We start from the raw sequence: 15,723 nt of genomic DNA, 5'->3' as shown, positions 1-15,723 counted from the left end.
GTGGCTGTATTGCATATCTGGCTGTACGCAGCATAGGTCTGTGATATAAAGCTGAATAATTTCCTCTAGAAAAGTAAGTTTTCCTAAAATGCTGTGGAAATTTTTACTCTATCCTATTTCTGCCAATCACTTACAGGAAAACAAGAAAATAGTGTAACTACTTTTTTCTTCATTTCTTCCCATAATTAATAATTTGACAGCTTCATGTTTTTTTTGTTTTTCTCCAAATATTTGTGTTTTCATCCCTTTCCTCATAACAAGTAAAAAAGTACAAAAAGGCACCCTGCTGATAGCAGCACAGTGACGATACAACTGGGATAGAAACAATGCAAGATGGAGGCTGTAAGCACCTACAATGGGCAGAAAGCAAAATTCCAGTGTTTTATCATCCTAGTTCTGAAGCCTAGTTACACAGAGGGTTGAGGACGAAATCTGGTACTCCTCCCTCCTGCCAAGCTCCTAATTTCCCCTAGTGGCAACTCTAATTAACAATAGGACATTGTTTTGAAGTAAAAAAGCTGAAATTCATTTTAAGGTATGACTTTAACGTCTGAGTTTTCACTTCTTTTAGCATGGAATTTCCATGGCGAAGGGGAAGACTGCCTGTCCTTCAACAAAAACTCAAGATGCCTGTGTAAGACCACGATGACTGTTGTACTGAACCAAGCAAAGGTAGCATTCAGTCCTGTCTCCTCTCTCTGAGTCACTCCTGGTGAATACCTACGGAATCACTACAAGAACAAGATGTACACAGTGATATTCTCCTGTGGATGTGATGTGCAGTACTGGGGTACTACACAATTAGTACACAAGTACTGGGATACGACAAAAGGAGCAGTATCTTGGCTTTTGGGCCCTATAAGCTTTTCTTCAGGTTACAAATGCAAGCTGCAGCTTTCACTTAAGAATGATTGCTTAAGATTTACTAATTTCAAGTACGATTTACTACAGGTATTAAGCCAGCTTGGAAAGGAAGAAGGTGGTATCTGTAGAATAAAGAGGATGTTAATCATACAGGTGGATGGGAGGAAAAATGGCATTTATAAGCTAAGCAAAAAGGAGAGACAATTACCTGATGGTCTGTTGTTTCAGAGGGAGTTAAGAGGGTGATGGATGCAGGGGGTGAATGTCTTGTTTTGTGGGAAACTTTCGCTCACTGGCAGCACAGTGACACACAGGACAAAGTACATTACATTTCTGGAACTGCACAGGGAATATCAGGATGCTGATGGGTTGGTGGCAGGGGGTATTTGTTGCAGTAGTAGCAGATAGGCATCAACACATTTTTTGCTTCTTGCTCAGGCATGGTTTAAACGGACCTGCTGTTTTGGGCCACAGAGAATAATGTTCCTAATGATGAGTTTTGTGGTTTGGGGTGCTTGAAATCTAGGACAAGTGCTTCTGGGAAGATTCTTTCCACATAGGAAATCTTCTGTTAGGTGAAAAATCATTAAACAGTTAAAACTGACAAGTCCTAGGAACATTCATGGACTTAACAGCTCTTAGTCCTTGCTCTCCCATCCCCCCCAACACCCCATCCGTTCCAGCTTCTACTTCTCCTTTCTAAGCTGGTCTCACTGATATATCCATATCTGAGCTCTAAGCAGTCGTTCCCAAGTTGCATTTAGCATTAGTAGCTACTTCTTCAGAACTGCGAAAAATGGCTTGTAAACCCCCAAATTTGTCTATTTTCCCTTCCATACCAGTTGCTCTGATAAAAGATATTACCTGTAAGTACAAACCTTGTCCCGCATGCACCGATCCTTCCACTAGAACACATTTCTGGCTTGCAGCACACAGCAACTTAGTGACTTTTCATTTGTATTTTTCCCCCCAGTTTGAGAACTGAGCATTTCATAAATATTTCAAATGCAGACCCCTGTAGAGAGAATTTAAGCCAACTGAGGATGGACTTGCATGTCTTAACTGCCTTTCCTGGATTCTGCGATGCATCCCCAGGTGTGGAAACCACATGTGGAAAGCCACAGAGTCTTCCTGACACTGGCTAGAAATTCACGCTTATTTTCTCTGTGAAAGAGTGTTCATAATATCTGTTCTTATCCAAAGATTCAGCGTTCAATTATTTTAGAATGAATAGGAAAACAATACTATCATTTAAGGCTGAATATAAATCAGGTTTTGTGCTAGGAAGGAGTGGGTAATTTTAATTACTGAGGCAGATGTGAAGAGGAAAATCTCTAGATTAAAACAGTAAATATGTTATACAAGGAATCAAACCTTTTTTCAGCAGGAGATGGAAAGAGACAGCATTTGTGCTCATCACTTTTGAACTGAAGTCCTCGGAGAAGAGAGCTCTTGACAGAACTCAATGAACCTCAGTAAATGAGGACATCAGCAATCAACATATTTAAGGTTGGGCAATTTCCAAACACGATCCTGCTCCAGCAGTCGTTATACAGCACAGATCTTGCTCTTAATTAGTTTGAATGTGGGACAGCACTGCTGGGAGAAAGAAAGTGGCCTAAATAGCAGGCCCAAATTTTATCTGCAGCTATCCAAGAAATACGGATGTCTTTTATTAACCCTTGCCGCCTATGACAGCTAGAAGTACATGCTAGGCTTGTCTTATTCCTAATGGATTTTTGCAGCCCATTAGCCTATAAGGGAAGAGGGTCGTAGCATGCTGCAGAGAACCAAGACAGCTGGCCAGGGAAGTTTCGCGCCTGGTTCTGCTCTGAAAGGCAGCATTAACAGTCAGACAAATACGAGGACATTCATGTCCACGACACAGAGGTTTGGTTACTGAGCGTTTAGAAAACGTGCTGGGATCTTCCTCACCTCCAGGAGCACAGTTTATTATTCTTCTTGAATTCCAGAGAGCCCGGTAAATCCCCCGCTCAGCCTCCACCATTTTTCCAGGCTGCGCACTTTGGGAGAACCAACAGAACGGCCATTCTGCACCAGCGGACGCGCCTCAGACATGCCGAAAGAAATGGCCATTGTTGGCAATTACTGTATGCCCATTCACTTGGCAAAACCCTCCTTTCTCAGGACATAGCGAGCACTTTAAAAACCTGACGGGAGGTACTTCAGGTCACGCAGCATTCATCTTAAATTAAGCTCAAATAGCTGCGTGTTGGGCAGATGGGGGAAGAGGGGCTGGGACGCCCTATTTTCGTGATTATTTTGTGTTTCAGGCTAGTGCTGTAGTTGCTCTAGGAGGAACACGTAGATGAAATACTGACAATAACTTGAGTACTGAGATCCTTAAGATGTCTCTGGAGGGAGGGAGGTGGGTTTTGGCTGTCTCACACCACCAGCTGCATGCTTCTGAGGCGGCTCTCGCGGGCTCAGCTCTCAAACAGCCCAAGTCGCTGCTACCACCGGATCCCCTCGATGTAAGCCCCGCACCGACCCCCGTTATTGTTCCCCGCTCCCTCCCCTCCTCCCACCCTTCCGCCACCCCCTGCCCCTTCGGAATCACCGACCGGGCCCGGACGAGCAGGGCGGCCGTCCCCGGGGGGCGATGCCCGGCCTGCCGTGCCCCCAGCCCAGCCTCCGGCCACAACTTGCCCCCCCCCCCCCCCCCCCCCCCCCCTCCCTTCCCTTCCCCTCCCTGCGGCTCCGCGGCGGGGGACGCGCTGAGGGGAGCGTGCGGCGGACGCTTTGTGAGGGGCTTCGCCCTCCCTTTGTGCCGCCCGCCCGCGCTCCCCGGGACCCCCCCTGTCCCCCCCAACCCCTCCGAGCTCGTCTCCCCCCTGCGGGGGCTCGACGCGGGGCGGCCGTGCCCGGCCCCCCCTCAGCCCCGTCCCGCCCCGTCCCGCCCCGCCGCCTTTGTGCGCGGCGCGGGGCAGCCCCGCGGCCGCCTTGCGCCCGCCCCCGGGCGCGGCGCTGGAGCCGGTCCCTTGCGCAGGAAACTTCGGCGTCGGTTTCAAGGCCCCTCCCCGGCGGGGCAGGCAGACTGCGGGGCGCCTGGAAACCGGTCGGAGGGCGCGCGGGCTCGGGGGGCCGGCACAAATGGTCGGGCGGCGGCGGCGGCGGCGGCGCTAGGAGGCGGTGGCGGCGGGAGGGAGGCAGGCACGGAGGGAGGGCGGCAGGCGCTGCCTGCCGGGGCGGGCGGCAGCGGCAGGAGCAGCAGCAGCAGCAGCAGCGCGAGTGGCGGCCGGGGCTGCCCCGTCCCTGCCCGCCGCTCCCTTCATGAGCCGCAGCTCGGGGCCCGGAGGAGCGGCGCGGCGGCGGCGGAGGGAGCCCGGCAGCGACTGAGCATGGCCGAGCGGCGCGGGCCGGCGGGCGGCGGGGAAGTTGGCGGCGGCCGGTGCCGGCGGCTGCTGCCGGTGCCGCTGCTGCCGCTGCTGCTGCTGTGGGCGGCGGCGCTGCCGGCCGGGGGGCAGCCGCCCGCGCCGCAGTACAACGGCGAGCGGGGCATCTCCATCCCGGACCACGGGTACTGCCAGCCCATCTCCATCCCGCTGTGCACCGACATCGCCTACAACCAGACCATCATGCCCAACCTGCTGGGCCACACCAACCAGGAGGACGCGGGGCTGGAGGTGCACCAGTTCTACCCGCTGGTCAAGGTGCAGTGCTCGGCCGAGCTCAAGTTCTTCCTCTGCTCCATGTACGCGCCCGTCTGCACCGTGCTGGAGCAGGCCCTGCCGCCCTGCCGCTCCCTCTGTGAGCGCGCCCGCCAGGGCTGCGAGGCCCTCATGAACAAGTTCGGCTTCCAGTGGCCCGACACGCTGCGCTGCGAGAAGTTCCCGGTGCACGGGGCCGGCGAGCTGTGCGTGGGGCAGAACGCCTCCGAGCGCGGCACCCCGACGCCCGCCTTGCACCCCGAGAGCTGGACCAGCAACCCCCAGCGCGGGGGTGCCGGCGGCGGGGCCGGGGGCTCGGGGCCCGGCGAGCCCCGCGGGCGCTTCTCCTGCCCGCGGGCGCTGAAGGTGCCCTCTTACCTGAACTACCGCTTCCTGGGCGAGAAGGACTGCGGGGCGCCCTGCGAGCCCGGCCGCCTCTACGGGCTCATGTACTTCGGGCCCGAGGAGCTGCGCTTCTCCCGCACCTGGATCGGCATCTGGTCGGTGCTCTGCTGCGCCTCCACCCTCTTCACCGTGCTCACCTACCTGGTGGACATGAAGCGGTTCAGCTACCCCGAGCGGCCCATCATCTTCCTCTCGGGATGCTACACGGCCGTGGCCGTGGCCTACATCGCCGGCTTCCTGCTGGAGGAGAGGGTGGTCTGCAACGAGCGCTTCGCTGAGGACGGCTCCCGGACCGTGGCGCAGGGCACAAAGCGGGAGGGCTGCACCATCCTCTTCATGATGCTCTACTTCTTCGGCATGGCCAGCTCCATCTGGTGGGTCATCCTCTCCCTCACCTGGTTCCTGGCCGCCGGCATGAAGTGGGGCCACGAGGCCATCGAGGCCAACTCCCAGTACTTCCACCTGGCCGCCTGGGCCGTGCCGGCCATCAAGACCATCACCATCCTGGCCCTGGGGCAGGTGGACGGGGACGTGCTCAGCGGCGTCTGCTTTGTGGGCATCAACAACGTGGACGCGCTGCGGGGCTTCGTGCTGGCCCCCCTGTTCGTCTACCTGTTCATCGGCACCTCCTTCCTGCTGGCCGGCTTTGTGTCCCTCTTCAGGATCCGGACCATCATGAAGCACGATGGCACCAAGACGGAAAAGCTGGAGAAGCTCATGGTGAGGATAGGCATCTTCAGCGTCCTCTACACGGTGCCGGCCACCATCGTCATTGCCTGCTATTTTTACGAGCAAGCTTTTAGGGAACAGTGGGAAAGGAGCTGGGTCACGCAGAGCTGTAAGAGCTATGCCATCCCCTGTCCTAATAACCACAGCAGCCATCACCCACCCATGAGCCCTGACTTCACCGTCTTCATGATCAAGTATCTCATGACCTTAATCGTGGGCATCACCTCGGGCTTCTGGATCTGGTCGGGGAAAACGCTGAACTCCTGGAGGAAGTTCTACACCAGGCTCACCAACAGCAAGCAGGGCGAGACCACCGTCTGAGACCCCCGGCCGGGGGGCCGGGCGGGCGGAGGACCCGGGCTCTGCCCACAGAGCACCCGCCGTGCCCCGGTACCGGCTGCACGCTCGCGCTTATCCAGCCCCGGCAAACTTCAAACTTTGCAGACTGCTTGTTGTCCTGCAGGCGACGGGGAGCAGAGGAAAAAGTCAGGTGGGAAACTCCTGCGCTTGGGACAGACTTGGGGTTTTTTTTCTCCTTCTCTCCTCTCTCCTCTCTCTCGCTGTCTCCTGTAGGAACTGAACGTACTGTAAGGTTGGGGGAGAGGGATGTAAATAGCCTCTGTAAGATTTTGTAAGTATATTTGTATTTAAATTACAAAAAGTCTCACTTTTTTAATTATTTAGGACATTTTTAACCTGTTTGCAGATTTTGCTTCCTCGCCCTCCCCTTTTTTTAAAAAGAAGAAAAAAAAAGGCATTGGATTTTTATTTTATAGGGCAGGATGGGGAAAAAATTACCGGCAAAAGAAACCAAAACAACCCCCTTTCTTCTCCCCCCCACAGGTTTTGTAATGGCTTTGCTTGGAGTTTCAGTTGCATGAACAGCAGGGCCTGGACTGAGGCGGCTGTGACTGCCTAGGGCGCCTCCCGACACGGGCTGGGTGCTGCTCCCAGCCTGCCAGAGGTATGTGGAGGTGGAGGTGGGGTTGGGGAGGAGCGCCGCTTCCTGACGGCCTCCCTGCCCCACGGTGGGGACAGGGCAGCCAGGACAGCCACCCGGCCACGCCGCGGGGACATGGCCACGCTGCGGGACCGCGCTTCGCCATGCCTCGGCCGTCCCCAGCGAAGCCAAGCCCTGCGCGCCCCAGCCAGGCCCTTCTTTTGGAGGGGGGGGAAAACAATGGCCCGTCCTGCCCGAAGGTGTGTCCGGCCTTTTTTCAGAGGAGAGCATCGCCGCGGTGCCCTGTACAAGGGGGGCTGGCTGCTGGCTGCCCTTTCTCGTTTTTTAAATTTATTTAAATGCACCACATAGTTGAAAAAGAGTTGGCAGGTTTTGTTTTGCTTTGGCCAGGAGTTGAGGTCTAACACCGTCTGCACCTGTAGCATGTCGGATGGCTTCAGAGGTGAATGGGGACGTAGATACAACAAACTTCCTTTTTAAAAAAAAAGAAAAAAAAATAATTTTTTTAAACCCACCTAATGAACTTTTTTTTGGTCATAAAACCGAGAGGTGTCCGCTCTGGGATCTCCTGTAGAAATGAGATTATTGGCCTTGTCCGTCACGAGGTGCGTAGTCCTTGGAGGAAAAAACTAAAGCCTAACTGCAAATCTGAACCCGGGAGTCAGTTGCAGCTCCTGCTGTCATCACGGGGCAGCTTGTGCATGTTCACATTCTTCTGGTAACGAAAATGTTGAGGGAGAGCTACCTGGAACGCCTTGCTGCCCTGCTGGTGTTTACTGAGGTTAGCAGAGGGTTCAGTGCAAACAGGATCAGGAAATATGAGCTCAGTAAAGAGAGCATCAGAATAAAATGCAGCATTCCGATTTTTTTTTTAATTAAATCCATAAGCTCTCTCTTCATTTTGGAAGCATTTAAGCCATTGCCATTCCCCTGAATTTTAATTCATTGACATTTAATTCATTACACATTATGAGGGTGTGATGATTTTTTTCAGTAGTAAAAACAAAGGAAGGGAAAACAGAAAACCAGAATGTCTAAGCACTCTGGTGGGATGTTAGTCCTTAAAGAGCCTCTGCTGTCTTTTTTTTTTTTTTTTGAGTGCAGTAATAACATCACGTACTACAAAGATTTGGTATCATGTGTGCAGTATATCTACTGCCTTGTATTCTCCTGGGTGTGTGGGATTGTGCTTCTTGTTACAAAAGAAAAAAAAAGGTTAAAAATGAAATGTAACTTTCAACAGATGCATTTGAATATTTAGTCCTCTGTATGAAAACCAGCAGAATGCTTCTCTCCTGATTGTATTGTTTTAAACTTTTTATATTACAAATGCCTGTATTTAGGTTCATAAACATTATCTATGGCTACCATACCCTGAAATGCAAAATTATTTGAATTTGGTATGCATTTATTTCTGTTCATTATCACAAGATCATCTATATTTATAGAGGAATAGAAATTTATATATATTAAATACCATATTTTTAATTTCTCTGAAATAAATTGAGGTTTTGTACAAAACTATCTTGTCCTTTTACGTATTCCTCTGACTAACTCAAATACTGTGTGAAAGCAGTGTGTATACTACAAGATGTGTGGGATTCCTTTTTTCTTTTCTTATGTTGAGTTCACAGTAACAAGCTGGAATTCAGTGTAGGAATTCATTGTGCATTTTGGTTTTTATCTCTGGGCTGGTCTGGATTAATCCTTCAAAAGAAGTAATGTAAACTGTTCAAGGTCTCTGACAGGGTATGGTTGGTGGTGTGAAATCCAAGAAGAGATCTGCTATATGGCCGGAGAAGAAAGAAGCACACCAGTTGTTTTTTTTTGATGTTGTTGTTAAAGAAAAGGGTCCGCTAAACTTAGCCTTTCTTCTCCCTTTCCTGCTAAAATAATAAAAAAAAGATTTTCTCACTGCTCAAAAATGACACTGAGATTATGTTGCAATATTGTCAGAATATTTTAATGAGTAAAATAGTTTTGTTTTCCTGAATTTGAACTGCTTGGTTAATCCAGAGTTAAATGATATGTTCATGGAAGGATTTCAGCTTTGTGAAAACTAAACACATTCTTAAATATTTCAGTGCAACACTTTTTTTTTTTTTAATATTCATTGTTCCAAGTGCCATTCTGTAAGCATGGTTTTCTGAGGAAAGACTGGCTAATTATGACACTTGATTTCTGATTTCCAGTGTTATAAGCTGATACAGCATTTCAATCTGTAGAGCTAGAGAAAGATGTAAATGACTTTTGGCACGTTTACCTTTTTCAAATTGTGATGCATAAACAGCTGTAGAGAAGTAAAGGAAGCTTAAAAAAATCTGCTCCAATGACGTGAGACAAGAGGATGGAATTTTTTTTCATTATTTTTTAATTTGTTTTACATAAACGTAGTTCCTGCTTTCTCAGATGTTTTCCACATTTTTCACAAGTATTTTTTTTTTCTTCTTCAATATTTTAGCATTTAAAATTGTACTGGTCAGCATTCAGCTAATAACCTGAACTACAAGCCATTCAGTTTCATTTGCAATGGAATTCTTTTTGGTCAATGTATAATTACATTTAAGCCATTCTGACTGATCTGTCTTCTTGCAGCTGAATGTATGTGATTTCTTTATGCATGGGAGAACACATTTAATTGTAATAGAGACTTTGCATCTGTGGTAGGGATGGGAGGACCAATTTAAAAAAATACTTTTGAAAGATCTGTAATGGAATTGTAGTTTATTTATGAAGTAAATTGTTGCTAATATTTGTAGTTCAGAGTTTACAACAAATATGGGCCCTCTTCAAAGTTTAGGAATTTTTCCGTAGATTGCAGAGCTGAATTCAATGCTAAGTTTTGGTTATTTTGGTAAATACACTAGAGAGCACAGTATAATCATTTAAATGGCTCGACTCATAACAGAGCAAAGCCTTGCTTTTTTGTTGTTTGCTAATTTTTGTGAACTTTCACAATGCAGTAATTTGCAAAGCTTACAGTCATTACTGAATGCAGTGGTGCCATCTGAGAGACTTCCCTACTTTCTTATGCTTTTCTTTCTCAACACATAATGGTATTTGAGACTTTTTACTAATAAGGTACAGAGGTGTCCTTTGCATGGGTATGTTGCAGTGATCTCTGATGTTTTACCTCTCTCTAAAACCAAATTTATCCACTGCTCTGGGGAATTCAGATAGGATTTTTTACAGCACCATCTGTGTAACTGATGTACGATGTTTTCTTGAGACAGTATCACTGTCTAAAAAGAAGCAGTGTTGCCCAGTTCTCCTCTTGTCCTTGATGAGATGGATAATGTAAGAACAAAAACTGGTGTTGCAAAGTATCTTGGTTTAGAAGTACTTGTTAAGGCATTCCTTAGTCAACAACTTTGCTGTCCCTCACAGGATATATTCATAGCCTGAAATGAGGAGGCAGTGGGAATTACCAAGTTACTCTATCCATTCCACCGAAGAGAGCTATAGCCTGGAGAACTGGGGATGCTGATTTACTGTTCATCCTTCAGTAACACTAATGCTCTTTAATGTAGTGGCAAATTTGTGGTATTGGAATGAAATTATATGCTGTTTCCATAACAAATCCTATTGGGAAGAGGAAGGATTTCTGGTTAGTTCATTTTCTAATGCCCCAAATTTCTAGACTATGCATGTATTTTTTGTAACGTTGCTTCTTCCTCCCTCCCCCCTCCCCCAACTGAATGGAAAGGCTGCAGTCTGCAGGGCCTAAATTCTGCCCTATGGATGGTGCCCACCTTTCTGCTGCCATCTCAGTAATTCTTGTTGGACACAAGTGCAATTACAGGTGGTGCTGAGGATTTCTTTCATTCAAATGGATGGTAGTTGCAATTTTTGTATTCAAAGATATGGAAAGAGGCTTCTGTAAATGCATAGGATGAGTATTTTTGAAAACGGGCTACAGGCTAATACCTTATCAGTCTTTTGTCCCTCCCAGTCACAAGAGACAACTTCCAAGCCAACCTGATGATCCTTTTGAAAGGTGTGCACTCAGCAGCTGAACAGGGAAAGCTGTCATGGTTTTGGTGTGACATGGGTACCTTACAATTATCGATAGAACTTTTGCAAAAAAAAGTTTGCATTTGTGTATCAACTTGTCCATCCCAGTACCGCATGGCATCAGAAAGCTTCAGCTGAAAGCAGAACTTCTCATGACAGCTGAATAGGTGATATGAGGTTAAATTGCTTACCTGTAAAAGTAAGGAAACTGAGGTAAGGCTCCGTTTTCATCACGAATTGACCCTCTAGTGCTCAAACACTGGAATTGCAGTACATTTGATAGAAGTTTGCAGTGATAGCACCACAGGACTATGTGGCAATACTGTGTAAAATCAACCCTAAATATAAATGCCTCCTTCCTACTTTCTGTTATTTTTTTATTAATTATTGTTTGCATTTGTCGAACCAAATCACTGTTGTTCTGCATATTATGCAAATGTAGAGCGAATAGATAATATGGATTCTGAATGCAAAAGTTGATTCAAAATCCAAGTCCTTCTGCTGCATGGTCCCGTTAGGAGTGAGGGTCATTCTCTGGTCCATAGCTGTGGGAGTTTCACACATAGTTGCACTTGCAAATCTCTTGCTGTAGTCCACAGGCTGAGTTGGAAGGCTTAGGCAATGATTCACATTCATATGGAGAGAGGGAATATTGCTTTTCTTGCTTTAGATTGAGCCCCTTGCCTGTGTGTTTACAGCACAGAAGTGTCACCAGGGAAAGGCTTTGTTCTGAAGTTCCTGATCAGTTTTGAAATAGTAGTACCATAATTTTAAAAATAGGTTAGAGTGGGTTTAGTAAGTAAGGCTTGGTGGCTTAGGCCGAGGCTTTGCTTTGCACAGTTCGGTTTTTAGAAGTCTCCAAACACTTTAAGATGTGAAATAACTATGTAAGGACAAACTAAGCACACAAGGATTGGGTCCTGAACACATCACAAGCATTTGAGGCCCCATATTGATTTGAGAGTAGCCCAATGACTCTATTAAAGCAGACTAGATAATACTATGCCCTACAGAAAGAAAGGCTTAATTGCATTTACTTAGTCATTTGAGGTCAGTAATAACTCCTTATATGAACACTGAATGGAGATGCAAATACTGTTACTGTCATGAGAGAGATTTCAGTGAATTAGCAAAATAGGCCTTAATAAACAATATATGCATGTGCAACAACTTGCAGATAAAAGCAATACCACTTTGACAGTTTAGTTGTAGAAAACACTTCAAAAAATTTAAATATTTTAAGAAAACATCCTGATTTTGTAGGCCTTGACAACTGTGTTTCAGATCTCAACTTGTGTTTAGTCTAAACTTCCAGTGTAACCACATCAGAGAGTCTTCCATGCATGAGGTCTTGCCCTTGTTTGCATTCAAATCAGCAGCATTAAGTTGCTTATCTTGAGGTTGAATAAATAAACTCTAATCTTCTAGTCAGACAGCACTTAATGAAGACCCGCGTTCAGTCATCGATGTCACATGAAATGCTGCAGTTGGGAGACCCCACAAGCCTTACCTTCTCCCCATATCCCAAGGCTTCGTAGCCGTGCTTGTAATATGGGACGTGATGTGACTGCACGTAAGTGGGACGTTCATGGTAACTGTTAAACTACAACGTAAACTTGCTATGTTGGGAGGGTTGCATCAGCTACCACGGTGGGCTTCTGATGGACTATCTTAGAAACAACTTCTTCAAACATACACAGAAGAGATGGACTTTTCTCTGCAATTAACTGACTTTGGGATAATTTCATTATCAATGGTCTGCAACGTCTAATAAGGTGATGTTGTTGGCTAACATGTAAGGCTGCCACAGTTCAGTAGTGCATCACATCAAATTAAATTGTTTGTGTTGTGATATCACCAGAATCCCTTTGGGTGAAGGGGAACAGTATTTTAGTCTACTTCTAGTAGAACTTTGCTAATATTAGCTACTTAATGCAGCACGATTTTAAACAGTCATTTATCATGGGACATTTTGATGACAAAGATTACAAGAAAAATAAAAGTGGCCCTGTGTCCCTGAGGTGGGATGTCTTTATGCTGTTTTGTTGCATACTTGTCTGTATAATTCAGATCTTTTATGGCAGTTTTACATTCTGTGACTCAGTGTTGGTCACATTACTGTATTTGAGACTGACAATGACTCATCAGTGCTGTGTGACTTGTCGTGTTGCCTTCTTCATGTTAATTACTATTGCGTTCTCACTGGTAACTTGTTTGACCACTACCATGCCTAGAGTACTACAGAAATGGGGGATAGCCTGGTAGCCACAGCAGTTGACAGTCTGTTTTAGAAAGACAAGAGCATGTCAGACCTCCCTGGCAGGTTGCTTACCATCGATAAAATGCCTGCTGCTCCATCCTGGGCACTTGGGCACCCACCTTCCCTCAGAGGTGACGTTTGTTTCTTCTGTGAACTCCATGGGTGTCCTACTGGCAAAGGCACTACCGGGGGCATGCTGAATTGGCACACTTGGCTAACACTTCTTGGCTAACCAGGTTCCATGCTGGCTCTCTTGTTTTGTTTTTCCCCCACCTACCTGGGGTGGAGGCTACCTGGCTGCCCTCAATCCCTGCAGTTGACAAAGGAAGATCCCGGCAGTACACTCCATTGCAACATCCCTAGCCAGCCTTCTGTGGCTCCTCTTCTGCTGCTCGCTCACCCATGCCATCCCTGAAGACTCCACTGGAAGTTGCATTGCCCTGACCACTGCCAGAACCCAGCTCATTCAGTTACTGGTTTATTCTTGAGGACTGACCAGGCAGCGTTCATCACAAAGTCATTGCTGGCCAAACAGAGAAGAAACTTGCTCTGGAGTTGTTCAACAGTTTCTTTATTCACGACATTTTACTGTTAAGTACAAGCACAAATACTATCTAAAAGGAGCTGATCTTGAGTTAATACTGGAAGTGTAGTGTGAGCAAATAAGGATTTTCCACTTGTTCAAATTCAAATATGACTGCATTATGATAAATTGGCTCTGTATAAAATTGAGAAGAAAAGGGTGCAATCACACCTTCATGATTGCCTTCAGGAAAACGAGTGTTTCATTTATAGCCTACTCCTGTGCAAATGCATGTTAAGAGGAAATAAAAAGGAAAAAGGAAAAAAACCCACAAACCTCCAGGTGGGCTTCTCAAAATATTTACGTAACTGAAAAAAATTGCAGAAGAAACAGCTCATCACAAAGTCAGATTTTACTGTGACTCTTGTTAACTTTTCAGTACTTCTTTGTCTGTAATGGTAAAAGCTTCACTTTTATTTTCTGTGAACACAGAGGGGAATTAGTCACTTCTTAGCACGAAGCCCTCAGTTAAAAGTCAAAAAGCTTATTTATTTACTTCTTAATTAAAAAATAATAATCTACTAATTCAGAGAGAAGCGAAAGAAAATTTTGGAACGTGTTCAAGGGGTTAACTTCAGTGTTAGTGAAATTATTAGAAACAAATGGTGCCCAGCCGCAAAGGTAAGGATATGGGATCCGTCCCATTCCAGTCACAAGCTGTGACTGGCATCGATGTAACATGGCGGCTGAGTGCCTTCTTTGCTTCCTGACGTAAAGGCAAAGGTTAGCAGCTCCTGCGGGGTGAAGCTTGAGTCCTAAGCCCAAATGTGACAATGGTTACATCAGCTGGTAGACCTTGGCACTGTGGTAGGGCTCCTGTCCCCCAGTGCTAGGGGTAAAGAGAGAGAGAGAGGCAGAAATGGGGGCCTGGAAATGGAGGAGGCTGCAGCACATGGGTGAGGATAGGTAAAGGAAGCAGGAGGAGGAGGGATCACTCGCTGGTGGGGTTATAACAGGAGATGGTCATCTGCACAGGCCAGGTTTGGGATGAATTGGGAACTATGCGTCTGCAGGATTGGTGCTTCCCCTGCCAAAGGTATCTGCAAGCCACCATAACTCATGTGGAAAAGGAACGGCTCATCAGAGCTTGCAGAAACCATGGGGAGCTCCTCCAGCAACATGTCCCAGAGCCAGCAGAAGAACAGCTTTTGTCTGTGTGTTCCTGAATCATGACAAGACAAACTCCTCCTGATTGCTTCACGCCAAGCAGCCTCCCCTCCGCCCTCGCCGGTGCCCGGCCTCCCCCTCAGCCTGGCCCCGGGGTGCTGGGCAGGCCCCGGGCCAGGGCAGGGGTGGCCCGCAGGGCTGCGGCTGTGGCGGGTCGGGGAGCTCCTTCTGGATGGCAACCACAGGCTTTCCTTTGGCTTTCCCTGGATCCTGTTTTCCACTCCGAGATTAAAAATCTCCCCTCAGGGGAGAGTGAAAAGGAAATTGTGTGGTAGGCTTTGCTATGTTTCCAGCTGACTTTTTCCATAGAAGTGGGCAGTTGGGCCCAGTGTTTCTGAAGATGCCTTTACAGTAAGGGTAAATCCTGATCCTGCAGAAGGCAATAGCAAGTCTCCCGTTGGCCTCAGTAGGGCCATAATTTCTTCTTGGGTTCAAGATGCATTAGGAATTGCTTTGAGATCCTGCGGACAAAAAAAGGTAAAGGCACAAATAAAAATTTCCCATTCAGAAGCCGTTCTTAGTGCTTAGCTCAGTTCATCGGGTTTAAAAATATTTTCAATGTTTTTCTGATCCTGTTTATTAGGAGTATATCAGTACTATCCAGGGGCAGATATTATCTAAGGCTCTTTGACTCTTCAGTACCTCTCTCCTCTGTTTTGTCAAAAAAAGGAGAACAAGATTAGTTTCTCAAAAATGATCAGTTGCAAAATGCTTGTTTTGATTTTGGGGTCTTTTAAAAGAAGTAGTCATACCTATTTGAAATGGGGCTACTTTTACTTGTATGCATGCTGCTAACATGAATGTCTAGCAGGTATTTCTACCATCATTTGTTTTTCCAATTCTTTGTAAAAAATCCATTTTATATTTTCTCAGAACTGTTTTTTTTTTTATTGCAGCAGTTCTGGAAATAGCTTTTCTTCACAGGCAGTAAGGGGATGTGTACCATCCACAGAGGCAGCCTGGAGAGCAGGCACAGGCAAACTGCAAAACAACATAACTTGTGGAATTAACACTTCACGTTGACACCCATTAAAAATATTCAGAGATTGACTCAGCCTGCCTATGCTGC

The 15,723-nt window shown here is 46.9% G+C and overlaps 1 protein-coding gene across 1 annotated transcript; it reads left to right on the top strand.

Annotated features, from left to right (window-relative positions):
• The first annotated feature begins 4,040 nt into the window (after positions 1-4,040).
• Positions 4,041-8,151, top strand: FZD1 (frizzled class receptor 1). Its single transcript, XM_083826971.1, has 2 exons — positions 4,041-6,159; positions 6,513-8,151. Exon 1 carries the CDS (start codon positions 4,227-4,229, stop codon positions 5,988-5,990), a length of 1,764 nt encoding a protein of 587 aa, XP_083683097.1. The 5' UTR covers positions 4,041-4,226; the 3' UTR covers positions 5,991-6,159; positions 6,513-8,151.
• Positions 8,152-15,723: the final 7,572 nt, after the last annotated feature.

The sequence above is a fragment of the Anser anser genome (assembly GCF_964211835.1).
Source record: "Anser anser genome assembly, chromosome: 2".
Taxonomy (NCBI): Eukaryota; Metazoa; Chordata; class Aves; order Anseriformes; family Anatidae; genus Anser; species Anser anser.
This window is presented reverse-complemented; position numbering and strand designations above follow the sequence as displayed.